This window comes from Magnolia sinica, chromosome 9, assembly GCF_029962835.1.
Source record: "Magnolia sinica isolate HGM2019 chromosome 9, MsV1, whole genome shotgun sequence".
In the NCBI taxonomy this organism is placed as follows: Eukaryota; Viridiplantae; Streptophyta; class Magnoliopsida; order Magnoliales; family Magnoliaceae; genus Magnolia; species Magnolia sinica.
In genome coordinates, this window is record NC_080581.1 from 10,868,599 (window position 1) to 10,885,537 (window position 16,939).

A 16,939-nucleotide genomic window follows, 5' to 3' on the forward strand; every position below is an offset into this window, starting at 1 on the left:
GCCCTAGTGTTCCTCCTATCAGATGATCCTAGCCATCCAGTTGGTGTATTGCAAATGGAAAATTAGAATAAACGTGTTGGATTGAAAAATGGACTGTGAAACGTTCGTGCTTAGAAGGAAAAAGATTAGTCAATTAGATGGTTAGGATCATCGGTCCCAAAATGGGTGAAATTCCTTAGGTATCTCCTATCCATGATGGGACCCACGATATAAATGGTTCGGATGGGACAATTTTCTTCATGGGGACGATCACATGGGTTGCAAGTTGGAACCATATGTTGGAGCTGTGTGGGGCCTACCATGATTGGTGAGTTCCATCCAACCCGTCCATTACATGCACACCTCCATGTCATGCTTACATTCCAAAAACCAGCATGATCCATAACTCAGGTTGACCACCAAAGGGAACAACGGGGGGCATTGGGGAGGGTAAAACCTACGGTAGAAACTTCCAGATGGAATGTGGGGTCCACCTTGATGTGTATATGTCATCCAATCCATTCATCAGTACATCCCCACCAGGATGATGGGACCTACAGACAGTCAATGCATTCCAAAACTTCAGTGGGCCACAACAAAGTGAATGTATTTGTTTTGGACAAGATTTCACGTTGCTACGGTGATGTCTCAGGATGTACGGTGAAAATGTCAAGGCGTAGTAGATGCACAATTTGGATTCCACGTAAAAGTCTCAGGTGGGCCCATGATATCTAGACCATCAAAACCAATGCGTCCATTGGTTAAAAAAACTCACTGATCAGATGATCTAAACCGTCTAACTCGGCCCAGGAATCTGGCCTATGATACTTTCCTCCATAACTAGGGTTGCAAATGGGCCAGGTTGGGTGAGGTCCAAGCTAACCCACTTACAATTCAATGGGTTGGATCAGATTGGGTTGAGCTTGGGCTTGGTGAATTTTAAGTGTGACAGATCTCTGAGTAATTGGTAGTGGGTGTCTAGGCCCATTCAATAAATGAGTAGGGTTCGAGCTGACCTGATCTAAACCCGGAGTTGTACACTAACCGAGTTAGCTCGGTTACCTCGTTCGACTTGACTTGAAAAAGCTTGACTCGACTGGGCTTGAAATTAGGTTTGAGCCGAGTTGAGCTGATTTTTTGAGCTAGACCGAGCTCTGCTTGACTTGACTCAAACTTGACTCAGTTCGAATCAATTCAACTCAAATCGAGTTCATTGATTATAAATATTTCACAAATATTTATATATTTAAATAAATTATATATTATATGTTAAAAACATTAAAACCTAAACTCGAACTCAGTTCGAAAGATCACGCTCAAGCTCGTCTTGAACTCAGCTCAAGCCGGCCCTGAAGACCAAGGCAAGCTGAGTTAGTCAATCAAACTCGAAGACTGTGGAGCCGAGCCACGTTCAAATTGGAATAGTCTGCTAGCCGAGCCAAGCTTGACTCGATTGGGCTTGTGTACAACTCTATCTAAACCCAACCCATTAGCGCCTCCATTAAGTATTGAGGTGTATTTCCGTACCACATATCTACCTGAATCCAACTATTTAAAATGTGATTCTTTTTGTGGATGGGGCCCAGTTCAAAACTTACAGTAACATGATCATCGCTTTCAAGATGGTACACATTAAATGGACGGTCAAGATGAACCCAAGCAATATTCCCAACTCAATGAACAAATGTGAATTAACCGAAGATTACTAACATCCAGATTAATTTGAGTTTGTAGTGATGTCCCAACTGTTCAGACGGATATAGCAGCTATGTGTAGGCTGTCAATGGACCAGACTGGCGGACCTGGCCCATTTCATAACAAGCTTAGGCTAGAATAGTAGGCTCATGTTCTGGGCCGGGTCTGAAATTTCAGCCCGTTTAGTAACTGGGCTGGGCTCATGCTACGTTTTGATTGAGTCCGGCCTGGCCCATCCTTTTTAGGATTTCACAGGCATTATCATGGACAATGGGGCACATTTGATGAACGGCCTGGATGTTACATAAAAGTGGGTGGGCAGGCTCGGGCTTGGGTTGCACTTGGGCTGGGCCGAACATTATCATCAAGGTCCAGGTTGCTGTCAGGCATGGACAGACCTCATCCTGGGCCATTGACAGCTAGCCTTAGTTATGTGCATGCATATGGATGGTCACACTGTGCCGGAGCACCGGTGTTTCTCTCAAGTAAGAAAACCATACATATGGATTGATGATTCGCTGAGTCTGATGGGACTCGTTTGAGCCCAGTCCACTCGACTCATGGCGAGTCAATCAAGTTAAAAGAGGGTTATTTGGATGCCCGTAAAGTCCTTTAGTTGAAAACGGATTACAGGTAATCTAAACGGATTACAGGTAATCTAAGTACAGGGGCTGTTTGGATGCATGTATTTGCCTGTAAACGCTTTACAGGCTAACAACTTTTAGCTATAATCTTATAATCTAAAACCTTATAAAAAGTTATGCTTTGAATTACATATAAAGTCTTTACCGCTAAAAATGCAATATACATGTTAAAACACAACAGTTAATATACACCCAAGATACGTAGAGCCCACTGTAATGTGTATTGTACATCTAATCTATCCAATCATGTCTCCTTGATGCTCTCATGTGGTCATAAAAAAACAGATCGACCACATGACAGAATGATGAGACGTTCACCATTAAAAACTTCTAGATTGCATTTGATGCCCACTATGATAGATGGAAGACATCCAATTTGTTTAGTGTGTGTGCATGCTTTAATACTATCTCAAAGCTCTAAAAAAATTAAGTCCATATGTGATTTGCGGATTTTAGAAGGTTCACCACCCAAGATCTATGGTATGAATACCTACTTTATTTATTGCAAACAGTTTATATGCTACCCAAACGGACAATTTGTTTACCTGTAAACATATTACCACTTAAAAGTCAAACAGAATAACATGTGAATAGATTACACTTGAAACTCTTTTCAGTGCAATGTGTTTACAACTAAAAAAATTTACAGGCATCCAAACGACCACTTAATGAAAGGGTCTACATCATCATTATATGGTACATGATTAGAATGAGAAATGGTACCAAAAGCCACTCCTATTATAGTTACTTGCACTTAGATTAATTATGTCTAAACCTGTATTTAAACACCATTTCAATCAATGAAATATTTGGAGAATTCATAAAATTCAATCTCTGATCACAGATTGGAACCATTTCTTTCCTGTCAACGTCTCGTGTGTGCAGAACATCTTATCCAAATGAGTAATTGGCTAGTGACCATTGCATATGGAGAGACGAAAACTACATTTCAATTGTTGGGTTTGAAGATTAAATATTCAATTGGTGGAAACCCTTGCCCATCGTTCTTGAAGGCCAGCCAAACTGTGGAATCCTTAGTTATCCATGGACATCTTCATCGGATGCAATGGTTCCACTCATCCAAATGAGTACTCCTTGGTAACTATGAAGAGGTTGTGTTCCAAAAAATCAAATATAATAGTCAAGAAAAGTACATTAATTGAATACACAATCTAAATTAAATTAACAAAGGTCCATCAATGATGTAGAGCAGCCTGTGAATACATTCTTATTGGTATAATTGGATATTAAAAAAAAACAAAAAAAACAAAACAAAAGTAGTTTGTTAGAACCGGACCCAGTCCTATGTAGGGCATGATATAATTGGGTCATAGGCATGTCAGATTCAGATAAATTTATTCCAAATATAAATTTTTATCATTTGAAATTTCAATCATAAAAGAATCGTAACTTTTGATCAAGGTATCGTCACAAAACGCACAAACTATTGATCTTTATAAAGCGGTGCATTTGGGGTCAACTAACCTACTATGCTGGTCACTAATGTTTTTTTCGTGAGAAAAGACATGACTTCTTTAACAATATTGAGATTTTAGAAAAAATTTACTATTTTTAGTAATTTCCATTACCATAGTATCTCCCCATTTTAAAAGTTATAGGATTTTATTTTATTTTTTCCTTTTTTAGATCTTTCTTGTAATAATGCTGAGAATGCTCTAGTAAGATCTTATTGTCATTTTTATTTTTGATAAAATTCGCTTTTTAGGAAAAAATAATAATTCTATTTCGGATAATTTCTAATCTGGTTGAGGTATTGGGTCTTCCTCATATGTAATGTAAATGAGCAATCATCGAGTATTATGCAATAAAAAACATTTAACTTTCTCTCTTTTACTTTTTGTGGATTCAAGGTCTTGTTTAGTTGAAGAAAACAACAATCTTCTTTTTGTTGTTTCATGCTCTTTTTTGTGTTAATTAATTGGAGGCAAGGATCATAAAAACAATCCAACTTTCAAGTTACGCTCCCCTAAGGTTCAACACACCATTTGGATGGTAGTACAGTACATACAAGAGTTATGTGCATGCATATGGATCATAGTTCAAAAGCTAGAAAAATCGACTCGACTCTACTCAATGTCTAGTTGGGTCGAGTTGACTCGAAGACTCAACTCAACTCAATGTATAACAATTAAATTTAAAATTTTATAGCAGTAAAAAAATTTCAAAATATGTTTATTAAATAAATAAAAAGTAGGCAAAATTTATGTAAATAGGCCACTTTTGAGGTCATGGTTCTCTTAGGACAGATTGCATTTTCAAATCCAGCTGATCGTATTTAATGCTTTTAACTACTGATCATGCCGTATGACTTTTTTGTGTCAGTGTGAATTGAGTTGGCCGAGTCTGAGAGCAGGAGCAAGTTGTCTATTGACTTGCCTCGATAATTCACCGAGTCGAGTTGACTCGGCCTAGACTTGAGTCAAGTCACACCAAGTTTAAAAAACCTAGGGCATGAATAATTGTACAATCCTAGAGTATTTGTGTTTTTCTTGTAAGAGAGGATATCTTTAAAGATAACTGAGGAAGGATTTCCACATTTATTTACTAGTTACATTGCACTTAATACCAAACAAGCATGAATATTTGAAATGGTCCCAAACAGTGCTACACCCAAGCCCATTTTCATTGCTACTACATTGACCATAACCAGATCCAGAGCCGGACCCCGGTCCATATCCATGGCCCTAGCTAGACCCTATAGAGGACCCTGCGCAAGAGCCAGAACCATAATCAGTGCCAGAGCTAGAGCCACTCCCATTGCTATGATCACCTTGATCATAACCAGATCCTGAGCCGGATCCCTGCCCATACCCGTGGCCGAAGTCTTGATCCGAGCTCCAACCCTTACCCGATCCTTTAGAGGATCCTGCACCCGAATCAGAACCATGGCCAGTGCCAGAGCCATACCCATACCCAGATGTTGAACCACTCCCATCACCAAGAGTAGGCCCGAGCAAATGACCCAAGTTCAAACTCAAGTCTTTTCCGGCATGGCGAACTTCAGCAGTGAAGGCAAGTGAAAACATACGGCGGGCTACAACTATGGCCATAGAAGATTTGACTCTTTGAGGTGCATGTGGTTGTATTTATAGTCATTTCAAACCACCATATCTAAGCTAAGTTAGCAAGATTTTGGGATTAGAAAGAAGAATTAGATTAGTGGATGTCACTATTTGAACTTTAGGGAAAGTGTCCATATTCTAAAAATCATTACCTTGTGTGGACACATGTCGACAATCGCTTGATCTGCCAACGATTTCTATCCGAGAATGGGCCAGCCACTATCAAAATTGTAAAGTGTTTTAATCATGGGTGCTAAAGAATAGTCAAAAAGTTTTTTGTTTTTTTTTTGGTTCTAATAAGTTCTTCTTTGGCATAATATTTTGGATGCTAACATCCTACAACACCTACTAGAAAGGGAGCCCATGTAAAGAAAGGTCAGGGCCATTCATATTAGGATGCGAGTGCAAAAAATGAGATAGATCCGAAACTCAAATGGGCCGCACCACAAGGAACAATAAGGATCAGGCAGCTCACCATTGCAGCAAAATTCTTGAAATATCATGAAAAATTGCACTGAATTAGAGCGATTGATCATAAGATATCATGAAATTTCATGATGTTGGTGCAACCATACGCGTCCTAAACACTATAAAGAAAGAAAAAGAAAAGGTATAAACTGTTTCAGGTACCAAATGTTGCTACCACAAGTAGAGCTTAGAATTTTTTATTTTTTGAAGTGCAGAGAATACCATTAATCAAAAAGAAAAATGAGAATGGCAAAACCCCTCTGGGTTGCAGATACGAGATGTATCATAAGTTCTAATACAACCTTGTTTTTTCACCACCAATATGTCATATGTCTATACTATCCAAACCGTGCAAAAGTTGGGAAGTGTTTGACAATCCCCTAAAATGAAAATCCGGTCAATCCACTCATTGATCGGGACATAACATTAAAATCAATGGGCAAACAATGGCATGACTCAGTATATTGGTGTGGCCCACCCAATTAGTAGGTCAGCTTGATTTTGGTACCTGGTGATTGTTGTAATGCGGCCCACCTTTTTCACAGATTGGATATTCTACACGTGACATGTTGGTGGGAAAATTGTGTGGAGGAATGATACGTGTGGTTCCATCATTTTTCATACAATGATTAAGGACGATAGGATGTGGAGACAAAAAAGGGTTTGGCTGAAAGTTTAGAATTATAGTGGCATGCGGTGGAAAAAGAAAATTAATTAACCCTGCATGACAATGACCCTACAGGATCCCTCTGTGTGTGTGTGTGTGTGTAGAGAGAGTTAGACAGAGAAATCTCTCTCTCTCTACCTCTCTCTCTCTCTCTGTCTCTCTCTACCTCTCTCTCTCTCTATATATATATATGTCTCTCTCTCTCTCTATATATATAGAGAGAGAGAGAGATGTACAAATGTATGTACATATATGTGTGGGTATTGCGGACCGTCCAATGAGCAGATGAGCTGATTTTTGAACTTGTGATCCTCATGGTTGGACCAACCAACTTGAGGAATTGGATGGCAGTTATCAACTGGGTGGACTATAACTTGTGGTCCAACAAGTTGGAGTTGAGAGCTTCTCTCTCTATGTGTGTGTGGCTGAAAATGCCCTGTAGGGCTATCATGGTGGCAGGGCGCCTGCACGTGAACAGTTCTCATGGTAAAAAAGAGACCTGTGAGGCCATGAAGGAAGCGTTTGGATCATAAGTTATTTAAGATAAGCTGCTTGTTCCTCAAGTTGCTTATCTTGACTTCTACTTACTAATATGAAGTGATTAAGTACCTTTAAGTAAAAAAGTTACTTATAATTGATGTTAAACCAAACTTACTTATCTCAAATAAGTTACTTATCTACTTCTATGAGTAGAAAAAGTAACTTATTTGGTGGTATCCAAACGGGCCCCAAGAGAGCCGCATGGATAGAGATGATGTATTTTTCTTTGTGAACTGATCACCTGTGGGCACCTGTACACAATACAGTGTATTTCATGCTGCAAGATGCGTGCGCGCACACACACACACAAAAAATCTTTTTCATCTTGTGGATGCAAATGCCTGTACCACAAACAGCAGTGCAGGTGTTTATAGGTGATCATTTTCTTTTCTTTCTTTTTTTAGTTTGAGAATAGATCACTTTCATATATGTTTGATGGTATGCCGCACCGCTCTTGCAGTGCGGGCAGGCTGGAGCTGATGGGTTTTGTTTCTTTTCTATCATTGAAAGTACAGCTCACAAAGAGGATAGAACATGCATGGGTTTTGTTTCTTTTCTATCATTGAAAGTACAGCAAGCAAAGAGGATAGAACATGCATGAGAGTGGGGTGACAAACAGCAACTGCCCCAAACCACTACTCTTGTTTCTTGTGTAGGTAGTGAAGCATATGTTGATGCAGGCCACAAATGAACATCCAAGAGACCCTGCCCACATCACATAAAGCAACCACAATCCAAACCATTCAAATTGTGGGCCTTTTTTTTTGGATAGACACAATCCAAAAATTCCACCAAATGCATGATTTTAGCTTTCAATTGGTGAAGTCAAATGGCGGTGAAAATGAAACTTCTTGGAGGCTGCTTCCTCCACAATTCCTTATAGAATGAGCTTATTTTATAGATTATCCACCTGTGGGTAAAAGGTATTCACCTGCTTATTCATATAAATAGGCACCCGCTTATATGTTATTGCCTGTTTTGAGCCTATTGTGTTGTGTTTATGACATCCAAACCGTATATTAAGTGAGTCCCACTTTGATGATGGGATGTCACAAAAATCAGGCCTATTTTGATACTTTTATATTCTGTTGAGTGTGAAATATTGCATATTTCCCCATAGTTATTCCTTGATTTTATGAACATGATACTGCTTAATCAATTTATCTTTACATGTTTTGTATTGCAAGGTGATTTAAGAGCTTAAGATGAAAATGATGCTTAAAGCATAGATTTGATGCTCAAGAATTGCCAAAGTAAGGATTGAATCTTTAGAGGTCAAGATTAAAGATTTCAAGAATCCAAGATTTAAATAATAATAATAATAATAATAATAATAAAATGTGAAGAATGAAGAAATTCGAGATTACAAAGTGCAAAATTATGGAACTGCTGAACTTGACAATTCGATGACATCGAACATAGCTTCAATGCCATCGAAGGAGGCTCGATCCCATTGGATAAATCAGAGAAAATCAAGTTTGGTTGATGGGCAATTGGGTGTAATTCTCGATTCCATCGAAGACCCTTTCGATCCCATCGAAGACCCACTCGATACCATCGAAGCCAGTTCGATGACATCGAATTTATCACGAATTTTGGAAAAAACTCGCTAGACTATTTTGGACATTTCTCGATCCCATTGAAGCCAATTCGATGCCATGGAAGGTTGAACGATCTCATTGAAGGTTTTAGGCAGAATCAACAGACTACGTGCGGAGAGTTTCCAAATTCGAATCGAACACTTTGATCCCATCGAAGCTGCGTAACCTGCTTAAATTGAAGTCGATTTCAAAGTCAATTCAAACAAAGTCTATTTAAAGGGATCCTCCAAGCTATTCTAAGCACACATTAGAGTAGGAAGAGTAGAGCAAAGAGTGTTGCTGCTCCAAGGAGTTCTTTCTTTCTTTTTTAGTTAGTTTTTCATGTTTTTTTTTTAAATGAGTTTTAGCTTAATCATATCTTTGGTTAATTAATCTCTTAGTTAGAGCTAAGAGGTAAGGCTTCTAGTTTATTTTGATATTTATCTTACTTTGATTCAAGTCTATATTGAACTTCCATTAATTTTTAGTTTGAATGAAGAAATGTTTTTAGTTTACCATGATTTATTGTCGACTCCAATCACAATAGATGCTTGGAAAGCTTTTGATATATTCTTACATGTTTTGCAATTGTTTCATTTGTAAAATTTTGTGATCTACCATTGTCTCCAGGGCATGGTAGATGCTTTGAATTCTCTATGATCATCACATTGGTGCTATATAAGGGAACTAATCCAATGAAAGTTCAGAACCTCACTATGTTTTAACTGCTTTATCATCCAACTGGATAGGATAGGACTTCGATTCCAGATGAAGTATTAATTGAATCAAGCAAGGTAGCATTAAGATAGCTACAAGTGAACCCTTGACGCTCTAGTTTTCATTATTTTGATAGATTCAATTCACAACCATATCTCTTATATTTCAGATTCTAGTTTAGCTCCGATTCTAACTCTAGTTTATTTCAGAAAGCACACATATAGTAAGTCCATGTGGATTCGAACTCAGTCTCACCGAGATTATTACAACAGCGCAACCCTGCACTTGGGGTTGTGAATATATTCCATTAGTTTAAGTAACAAAAATCCCTTCTTCTTCTTTTTTTCTAGGTTTTTATTGAAAAAAATAAGAAGAATAAAGGAGGAGGAGAAGAGGTAAAATTTTTGTTTCTCTTTCATTTTTAAACTTCACACTGTATTTATAAAATCTTAACCGTCCTTCATCAGCTAGTCCAAGCATCTGCAGTCTCCTCTTTTAAAAGTAATCCTAGTGGCATCTACATTTTCCTTAACGAAACCATAACATATATGGTGCATGATTAGCAAATGCGTGAGTTTAACAATCTAGGCGTTATATGCGCTTCTTCTCTCATCCAAGGACACATCACATGAACACAATTTAAGATGGTTTTCCAATTTTATTTGATCCACATGGGACCTGTTTCGAATGTGGGATTAGGTGGTATGGAATTGCATTTGGTCGAACATAAATTCCATTCGCCATTTGGAAACAATCAGAACCATTGGATTAATCCAACTATCATATCATTCAGTCCCAACAAGAGATACGGCGGGATTTCTAGTGGATTTCAAAATCCACTATATCTGTGGGCCCAACGTTGATGCTTGTGTTTCATCCAAGCCATCCATCCATATGCGCCATTTACACGTGACAATCGAGTTGCATATAGGTGACCGGCATCAGTTGTAAAATTTGGTCCATTGATTACAATTCAATCAAACACAAGTTTCACTTAATACAACGTTTTTCCCAAAGGAAGAATTTGATCCCAAACGTGAGATTGGGCAGTCAAAATACCTTGGTATTTCCAAACATATAATCATTGTTCAATAATGATGTTAGTTCCACCCAATGCAATTCCATTCCATTTCATCTCGCATTCCAAATAGGCCCATAGTGTACTTATGCCCATTCATCTCCTTATTCATCCTATACGACAATGTAAAATTGAGCCCAAAAACTCTAAGTTCACAAGTTGTGGCCACCTTGAGTTCTGGATCGTGCCGAATTTTATATTTCAATTCATCTCAAAGAGTCACAGTTGATGAATGGGTTTAATGAAAGACATACACCACGATGGTCCCACACAAACCTATGGTGGGCATCCCATCCCCCACTTTTTCAAGTGGCATGGCCCACCTGTGTGGTGGATCTGGCTAAATTAGCCCTTGGGCTTAGGCCTAGCATTGAGGAGCATACCTGATGGATGGAGTGGATTGCACTTATACAAGATGGTGAGCCCCAAACAGCTTGGGTCTTTTATGCACGCCGAATAAAATGATTGTTGTAGAGGATTCCAGGCCGCAAATTGAACTCCACAATCAATGAAGAAATGACCAAACATCAGATGGCAAGGATCTTCCACTTTGAGAGAACTTTGTGGTTATGGTTCATCCAATTAAGGGGCCCACCAAGTGAACATTGTAGATCCTCCAATCATGGGCTTCACTTGTACAATCTTAAAACTTGAGGATCATAAATTTCCTTCCTACATACCAACCAAGAAATTTCCAAGTAGCTACACAGTATACAATCCAAGAAGATGATCATTCCAAGGAGAGTGAGGAAGCTGGCTGAAACATAAAACCTTCATCAAATGCCTGAAGAGCCAGGCCCTCTAGTGTCTCATAAATCCTAACTGTTTGATGGTGGGCCCTATCCCCCACCTTAAAGCAATGAACCCTCTCCCCCACCTCAATACAACTGCATCCAGGGCTCTTCGTGATCCTCTGCTTCCTCATCTTCCTCCTTAATCTCAAAGCATCAGCCAAAAACCCAGCCTCAGCGTAGATATTGCACAAAAGCATGCAATTCCCACCATTCTCACCCTCGATCTTGAACAGCTCATTCGCTGCCTTCTCTCCCAATCGAACGTCTCTGTGCAATCTACATGCACCCAACAGAGCACCCCAGACACTCGCTCCTGGGGCCATGGGCATGGCCTTGATCAAGCTCAATGCTTCACCAAGCTGTCCTGCTCGTCCCAAAAGATCCACCACACACGCATAGTGCTCCATTTTCGGTTCCACCCCATATAATCTTTTCATCGAATGGAACATATTGAGGCCCTCATCGATCAAGCCTGCATGACTACACGCAGAGAGAAGCGAGACGAATGTCACACCATCAGGTTTCAAACCTTCCTTCTCCATCAGATGAAAGAGCTCTAGAGCCTCGCGGCCGCACCCATTAATCCCATATCCGCCCACCATTGCGCTCCACAATACCAAATCCCTCCATGGGCTGCAGTCGAACACTTGACGTGCCGCCAAGACATCCCCGCATTTCGAGTACATCGTAACGAGAGCAGTCTCGACGAAGATGTTCATCTCATTCCCCCTCCTCCTCACAAATTGATGGATCCACTTCCCTTGCACAATGGCCCCTGTCTCCCCACACGCGCCCAGAACATTCACAACCGTCGTAGATGATGGCACAACACTAGTATCCTCCAACATTCGCTGAAACAGAGCTAGGACCATTTCAAAATCCCCCGCTTTCGAATACCCGCAAATCATCGTGTTCCAACAAACCACATCTCTTTGAGGCATTTTATCGAACAACTTCTGTGCATCGAGTTTTACAGAACCACATCGCTCATAAGCATCGATCAAAGCAGCACATATGAAAACATTCGCACCCAAATGTATGAATGACTTACATACATGGGCGTGAACCTGCCGAGCTTCTTCGAGAAAGTCGCAGGATTTCAACAGGTAAGGGAAGGTGAATTCGTTGGGAATCAAACAGCAAGGTTCTTCACTATCATATACAGAAAGCATATGACCGAACATCTCAAGGGCGTCTTTATGGGTACGGTGGGACATTGAATATCCCTTGATCATAGCATTCCATAGGAAGATGTTATTGTTTTCAACGGCGTCGAAGACGGAGCGAGCGTTGGAGATGGATTTGAAAGAGGAGTAGAGAGAGACGAGGCGGGCCGCGAATGAAGGGTTGAGATGTAGGGATGATTTGAGGAGGTGGGCATGGATTTGATTGAGGTGAGAGAGGCTGTTGCATGAGTGGAGTAGAGTCTGTAAGTGTTGGTTGGATGAAAGGCTGTTCGCTGCATGGGGTTGCATGGGATGGGCTGTACCGAAACGTTGGGGAGATAGCGAGAGAGGAATGAAAGAACGCGGAGTGCCTGCGACCCCCGACCGGTGTACCTCACAACAGCTGGCCACTGTGACGTTTGTGTGTGGAAGCGGATTGGCTGGTGTACCTCAGACCAGCTACATGGTTGTTGTATCGACGTCAGCAAGTTCTGTGAGTCTTATCACGAGGTATTTGTTATATCCCAACCGTCCATCCATTTGGCGAGCTGGTTTTAAGGCTTGAGACGAAAAATAAGACAGATCTAACCATCATGTGAACCACACTGCAAAAAGTAGTAGGGAATTTAGGGTTTCTACCATTGAAACCGTTTTTGGGGTTACAAAAGTTTTGGATTAATATGTAATTTGTTTTTTCTCTTCATCCAAGTCTTCTTGGCCTTATGGACAGATTGGATGGAAAATAAACATTGTAATGGCCCTACGAATTGTTTAAGAGTGGAAATCATTATCTCTACTGCTATTTATAGTGTGATCCGGATGGCCTTTGGATATGATTCATTCTCTGTATTATGTTCTCAAATGATCTTGTTCTAAAATGATTTTTAAAAATAGATGAAACGTATAAATATAATAAAAACCTCACAACGTGTCACGTAACTTTGAGCTAATTTGAGCCAACCCGGCGGTCGAGGAGCGTCAGTGCTACTCTTCACCCGACACATGCCTACAGCAGCTATGTAGCTGGTGTACACCAGCCAATCCGCTTCCTTTCTGTGCGTGGGATGCGGATTAGCCACTGACACGTTGAGTAGCGCGACTTGATATGGGAGTAACGTCACCAAGTGCTGTGACCCCCACCATTTTATATGTTTTGTATCCAAACCGTAGCACGGGGCAAAGAACAAGGAAGATCCGAAGCTTGAGTAGACCCACTAAGAAAATAGTAGGGAGAGTGACTCCCACATTTAAAACCTTTCTAATGTCCACTATAATGTTTATTTAAGGTTTTATAAGTTAAAACAGATATGAAATAAGGGAAAATACGAATAAAAGCTTGATTCAAAAATTTGAAGTTTTTAACGGTGGGCGTTACTCTCTCACTTTTTTTCTATGGTGGGGTCCATTAGAGCTTTAGATCCGACTCATTCTTTATTTCATGACCTAAATTGATATCTAAAACTGTATGGTGTGGATACAAAACATACATCATGGTGGGGGCACACAGAACTCGGTTGGCAAGTCTCGCTGCTCAACCTGTCAGTAGCTAATCCGCATCCGTTTGCTTGATTTTTACCCGTCCATCCTTTTGTTTGCTTAGAATGTGAGCTAAAAATGAGGAAGCGGATTGGCTGGCGTGCCACACACCACCGACCTGGCTGGCGTGTGTACGTGTCGTGTGAAGTGATCCGTGCTCTACGAACAAATGGTTCAAAGGAGACAATTAAAGTTAAGTAGCCCCCACGATGATGCATTTCTTATATCCACACCGTTCATCCACTTAGCAAGATCATTTTAGAGCATGAAACAAAAACTTAGTTATATCAAAAGCTCAAGTGAACCACACCAAAAATAGCTGTGGAGACAATGATTCTCACCATTAAAACTATCGTAGGATCCACCTTAACGTTTATTTTCCATCCAATCTACTCGTATGGTCACACTGACCTAGATGAAGAGAAAAAAAACAAATATTTTGATCCAAAACTTATGCTACCCCTAAAAGGGTTTCAATGGTAGAAATTCAACCCCTTACTGATTTTTACAGTGCGGTCCACTTGATCTTTGAATATATCTTTTTTTATTTTTTGGTTCGAGCCTTACAACAAACTCAAACTCGCAAAATGGACGGACGGTTTAGATGTAACAGATACCTCATGATGGGACTTATAAAACTTGTGAACACACCGGCCAGGTGGGTGGTGGTGTGTGGTAGGCCGTAGCCAAAACCCAAGCATAACATAAGCCCAGTGTATGCTAGCACAGGAAACGGATTGGCTACGCCCCTGACACAGCCAATGGCTGGTGGTTGGTGCTCTGTGGGCCCCATGTATGTGTTTCATCCACGCCGTCCATCTATTTTTCAAAATCATTTTATGATTGAAACCAAAAATGAGGTATATTCCAATCCCAAGTGGACCACATTATAGGAAACAATGCTGAATGAGTGTCGACCATTAAAAACCTTTTTGGGGCCATAAAAGTTTTCATCAAGCTGATTTTTGTTTTTTCCCTTAATCTGGGCATTTATGACCTAATCAACAGATTGGATGTCAAATAAACAGTACAGTGGGCCTTAGGAGGATTTTAATGGTGGATATCCAATCACTATTGTTTTCCTGTGGTGTGGTCCACCTGAGATTTACATCCCTCTAGTTTTTGTTATAAAGCCATAAAATGATTTGTAAAAATGGATTAAAGGAATGGATGAAACACATACATGGTGGGGCCCACAGAGCACCGACCATCAGCAACGGGGCTGGTGGCAGGGGGAGTAGCCAAACCGTTTCCGCTGGAACAGTAGGCCGTAGCCAAATCCCCATTAAAAAAATATATTGATTGGACCACCATGCTTGGAATTAATTATATCCCTATCTCCAGTAGTGAATGTTCCTAATTGATCCCTTGATCAAGTGGGCCATATTTTTATACAGAAGTAGACATTTAGGAAAACGAAAAAAAAAAAAAAAAGGTTTACATGCATCCATCCATCGATCGAGTGGGTGGCCCATGCACAAATAAAAAGATGTTTAGAGGAACGAAATCAACGGTCTACATTTAAGATGCATGTGTCCGACTAACCGAGTATTCGACTAGCGTTCTTTTGTAGAATAAGACACATGTACATATCAAATGGGGTAGGGCTCAGCTAGGCCAAGCCAGTTTCAGCTAGAATGGCTAAAATTGACATGGGTCAAGCTAATAGATCCAAGGACATTCCAAAATGGGCTGACCTGTTGGGTTTGTTGGCTTTGGTCTGTTTCGAGCTGCCGTTGGGTATGAAATATTAGGCCCAAGGGTTAGACCAGGCCTAAAGTTTAAGACCATTTATTGATGGGCTGGCTCAAATTGTATATGAGACCTCTTCAGTCTGGCCTATTTAAACTTTCAAGGGCGTTCTTGTCAATATCATAATTGATTAGGCAGGTAATGAAGGGCCCAGATCCTGTACATTCTCAGGCTTGGGTCAGACTTGGGCCTGGGCCATGCATAATCATCACTGACTGGGCTTGAGCCTTTTTCGGCCTGTGAGCCGGAACTCAGCCATTTGACTCCCTTACATGCACTGTACCATGTATTCAAGAATGTGTGTATCATCGCCATTGGATCGAATTCACAGAAGTGGGCCATCCACTCATGTTGGACTAAAGTGGATGAACAGTCGTCCACATGTTCATAAAATAGATATCATGTAACACAAACCATGTATTATTTTTGCATTACATGAATGGGTTAAACATGCATTTTTTATGGAACCACAACTTCTTCTTTTTTTTTTTTTTTTGTTTACTATCATGGGCCTACACACGGATGTGATTAAAATGGATTTGTTATGTGATCAAACCACTCTACACCAACAGCCACTCATCAATGTGGTGTCGATGGGTCATGTTGAAATTGGTTTACTATCAAATGGGCCCAAAAAACACAATCTCGCCCACTTATTGTGGGAGCCACAAATTGCGCTTAGGACAGGCCCTCCATAACATCTGGGTCATTAAAAATAGAACCACGAATATCAAGTGTTGGGACTGCTATGATAGTGGTTTGGACCCAAGGCCGAAAAAAAAAAAAAAAAAAAAGCTGTCTTCAACCTAAGGCCCGTTTGATTGCTAGTAAAGTTGTGCCAGCACAGGCTATCTAGGTTATGTTATCTTTTATAGTATAGCATATTAATCTATCTTAGATTAGCGATACATATTCTTCTTTAACAATGAGCTGAAATAGATAATAAAGATGAATTGTGTCACATATAGGGCGAATGATGTGGTTGAATGATATGACACATTTGATTAACAAAGATTGATCGGTTGGCACCTGTTCACAAGTGGGGCACTGAAACTTAGACAATCACAAATGTGGTACGTTTGGCTCCTGTGACAAATATGCATGGAACATGGATATCGTGTTCACGATTGCACTTATTAGGTATAAGATATCATCATTGTCAGTTTATCCTTTTAATAAAGACATTCTATTTTTGATAATCATTCATATTAGGGAAGTATCTTTCTTATTTTTGAAGGTT

General features: G+C 40.1%; 2 protein-coding genes across 2 annotated transcripts; both read right to left on the minus strand.

Annotated features, from left to right (window-relative positions):
• Nucleotides 1-5,023: 5,023 nt before the first annotated feature.
• On the minus strand, nt 5,024-5,389 carry LOC131254864 (cell wall protein IFF6-like). The gene has a single exon (XM_058255568.1). It carries the CDS (start codon nt 5,387-5,389, stop codon nt 5,024-5,026), a length of 366 nt encoding a protein of 121 aa, XP_058111551.1.
• Nucleotides 5,390-11,181: 5,792 nt separating this feature from the next.
• On the minus strand, nt 11,182-12,720 carry LOC131254865 (pentatricopeptide repeat-containing protein At5g43790-like). Its single transcript, XM_058255569.1, has one exon. It carries the CDS (start codon nt 12,718-12,720, stop codon nt 11,182-11,184), a length of 1,539 nt encoding a protein of 512 aa, XP_058111552.1.
• Nucleotides 12,721-16,939: the final 4,219 nt, after the last annotated feature.

What these genes read in the sequence shown, in the direction of transcription:
- LOC131254864 (XM_058255568.1), bottom strand. Translation starts at nt 5,389, where the DNA reads ATGGCCATAGTTGTAGCCCGCCGTATGTTTTCACTTGCCTTCACTGCT.
- LOC131254865 (XM_058255569.1), bottom strand. Translation starts at nt 12,720, where the DNA reads ATGCAACCCCATGCAGCGAACAGCCTTTCATCCAACCAACACTTACAG.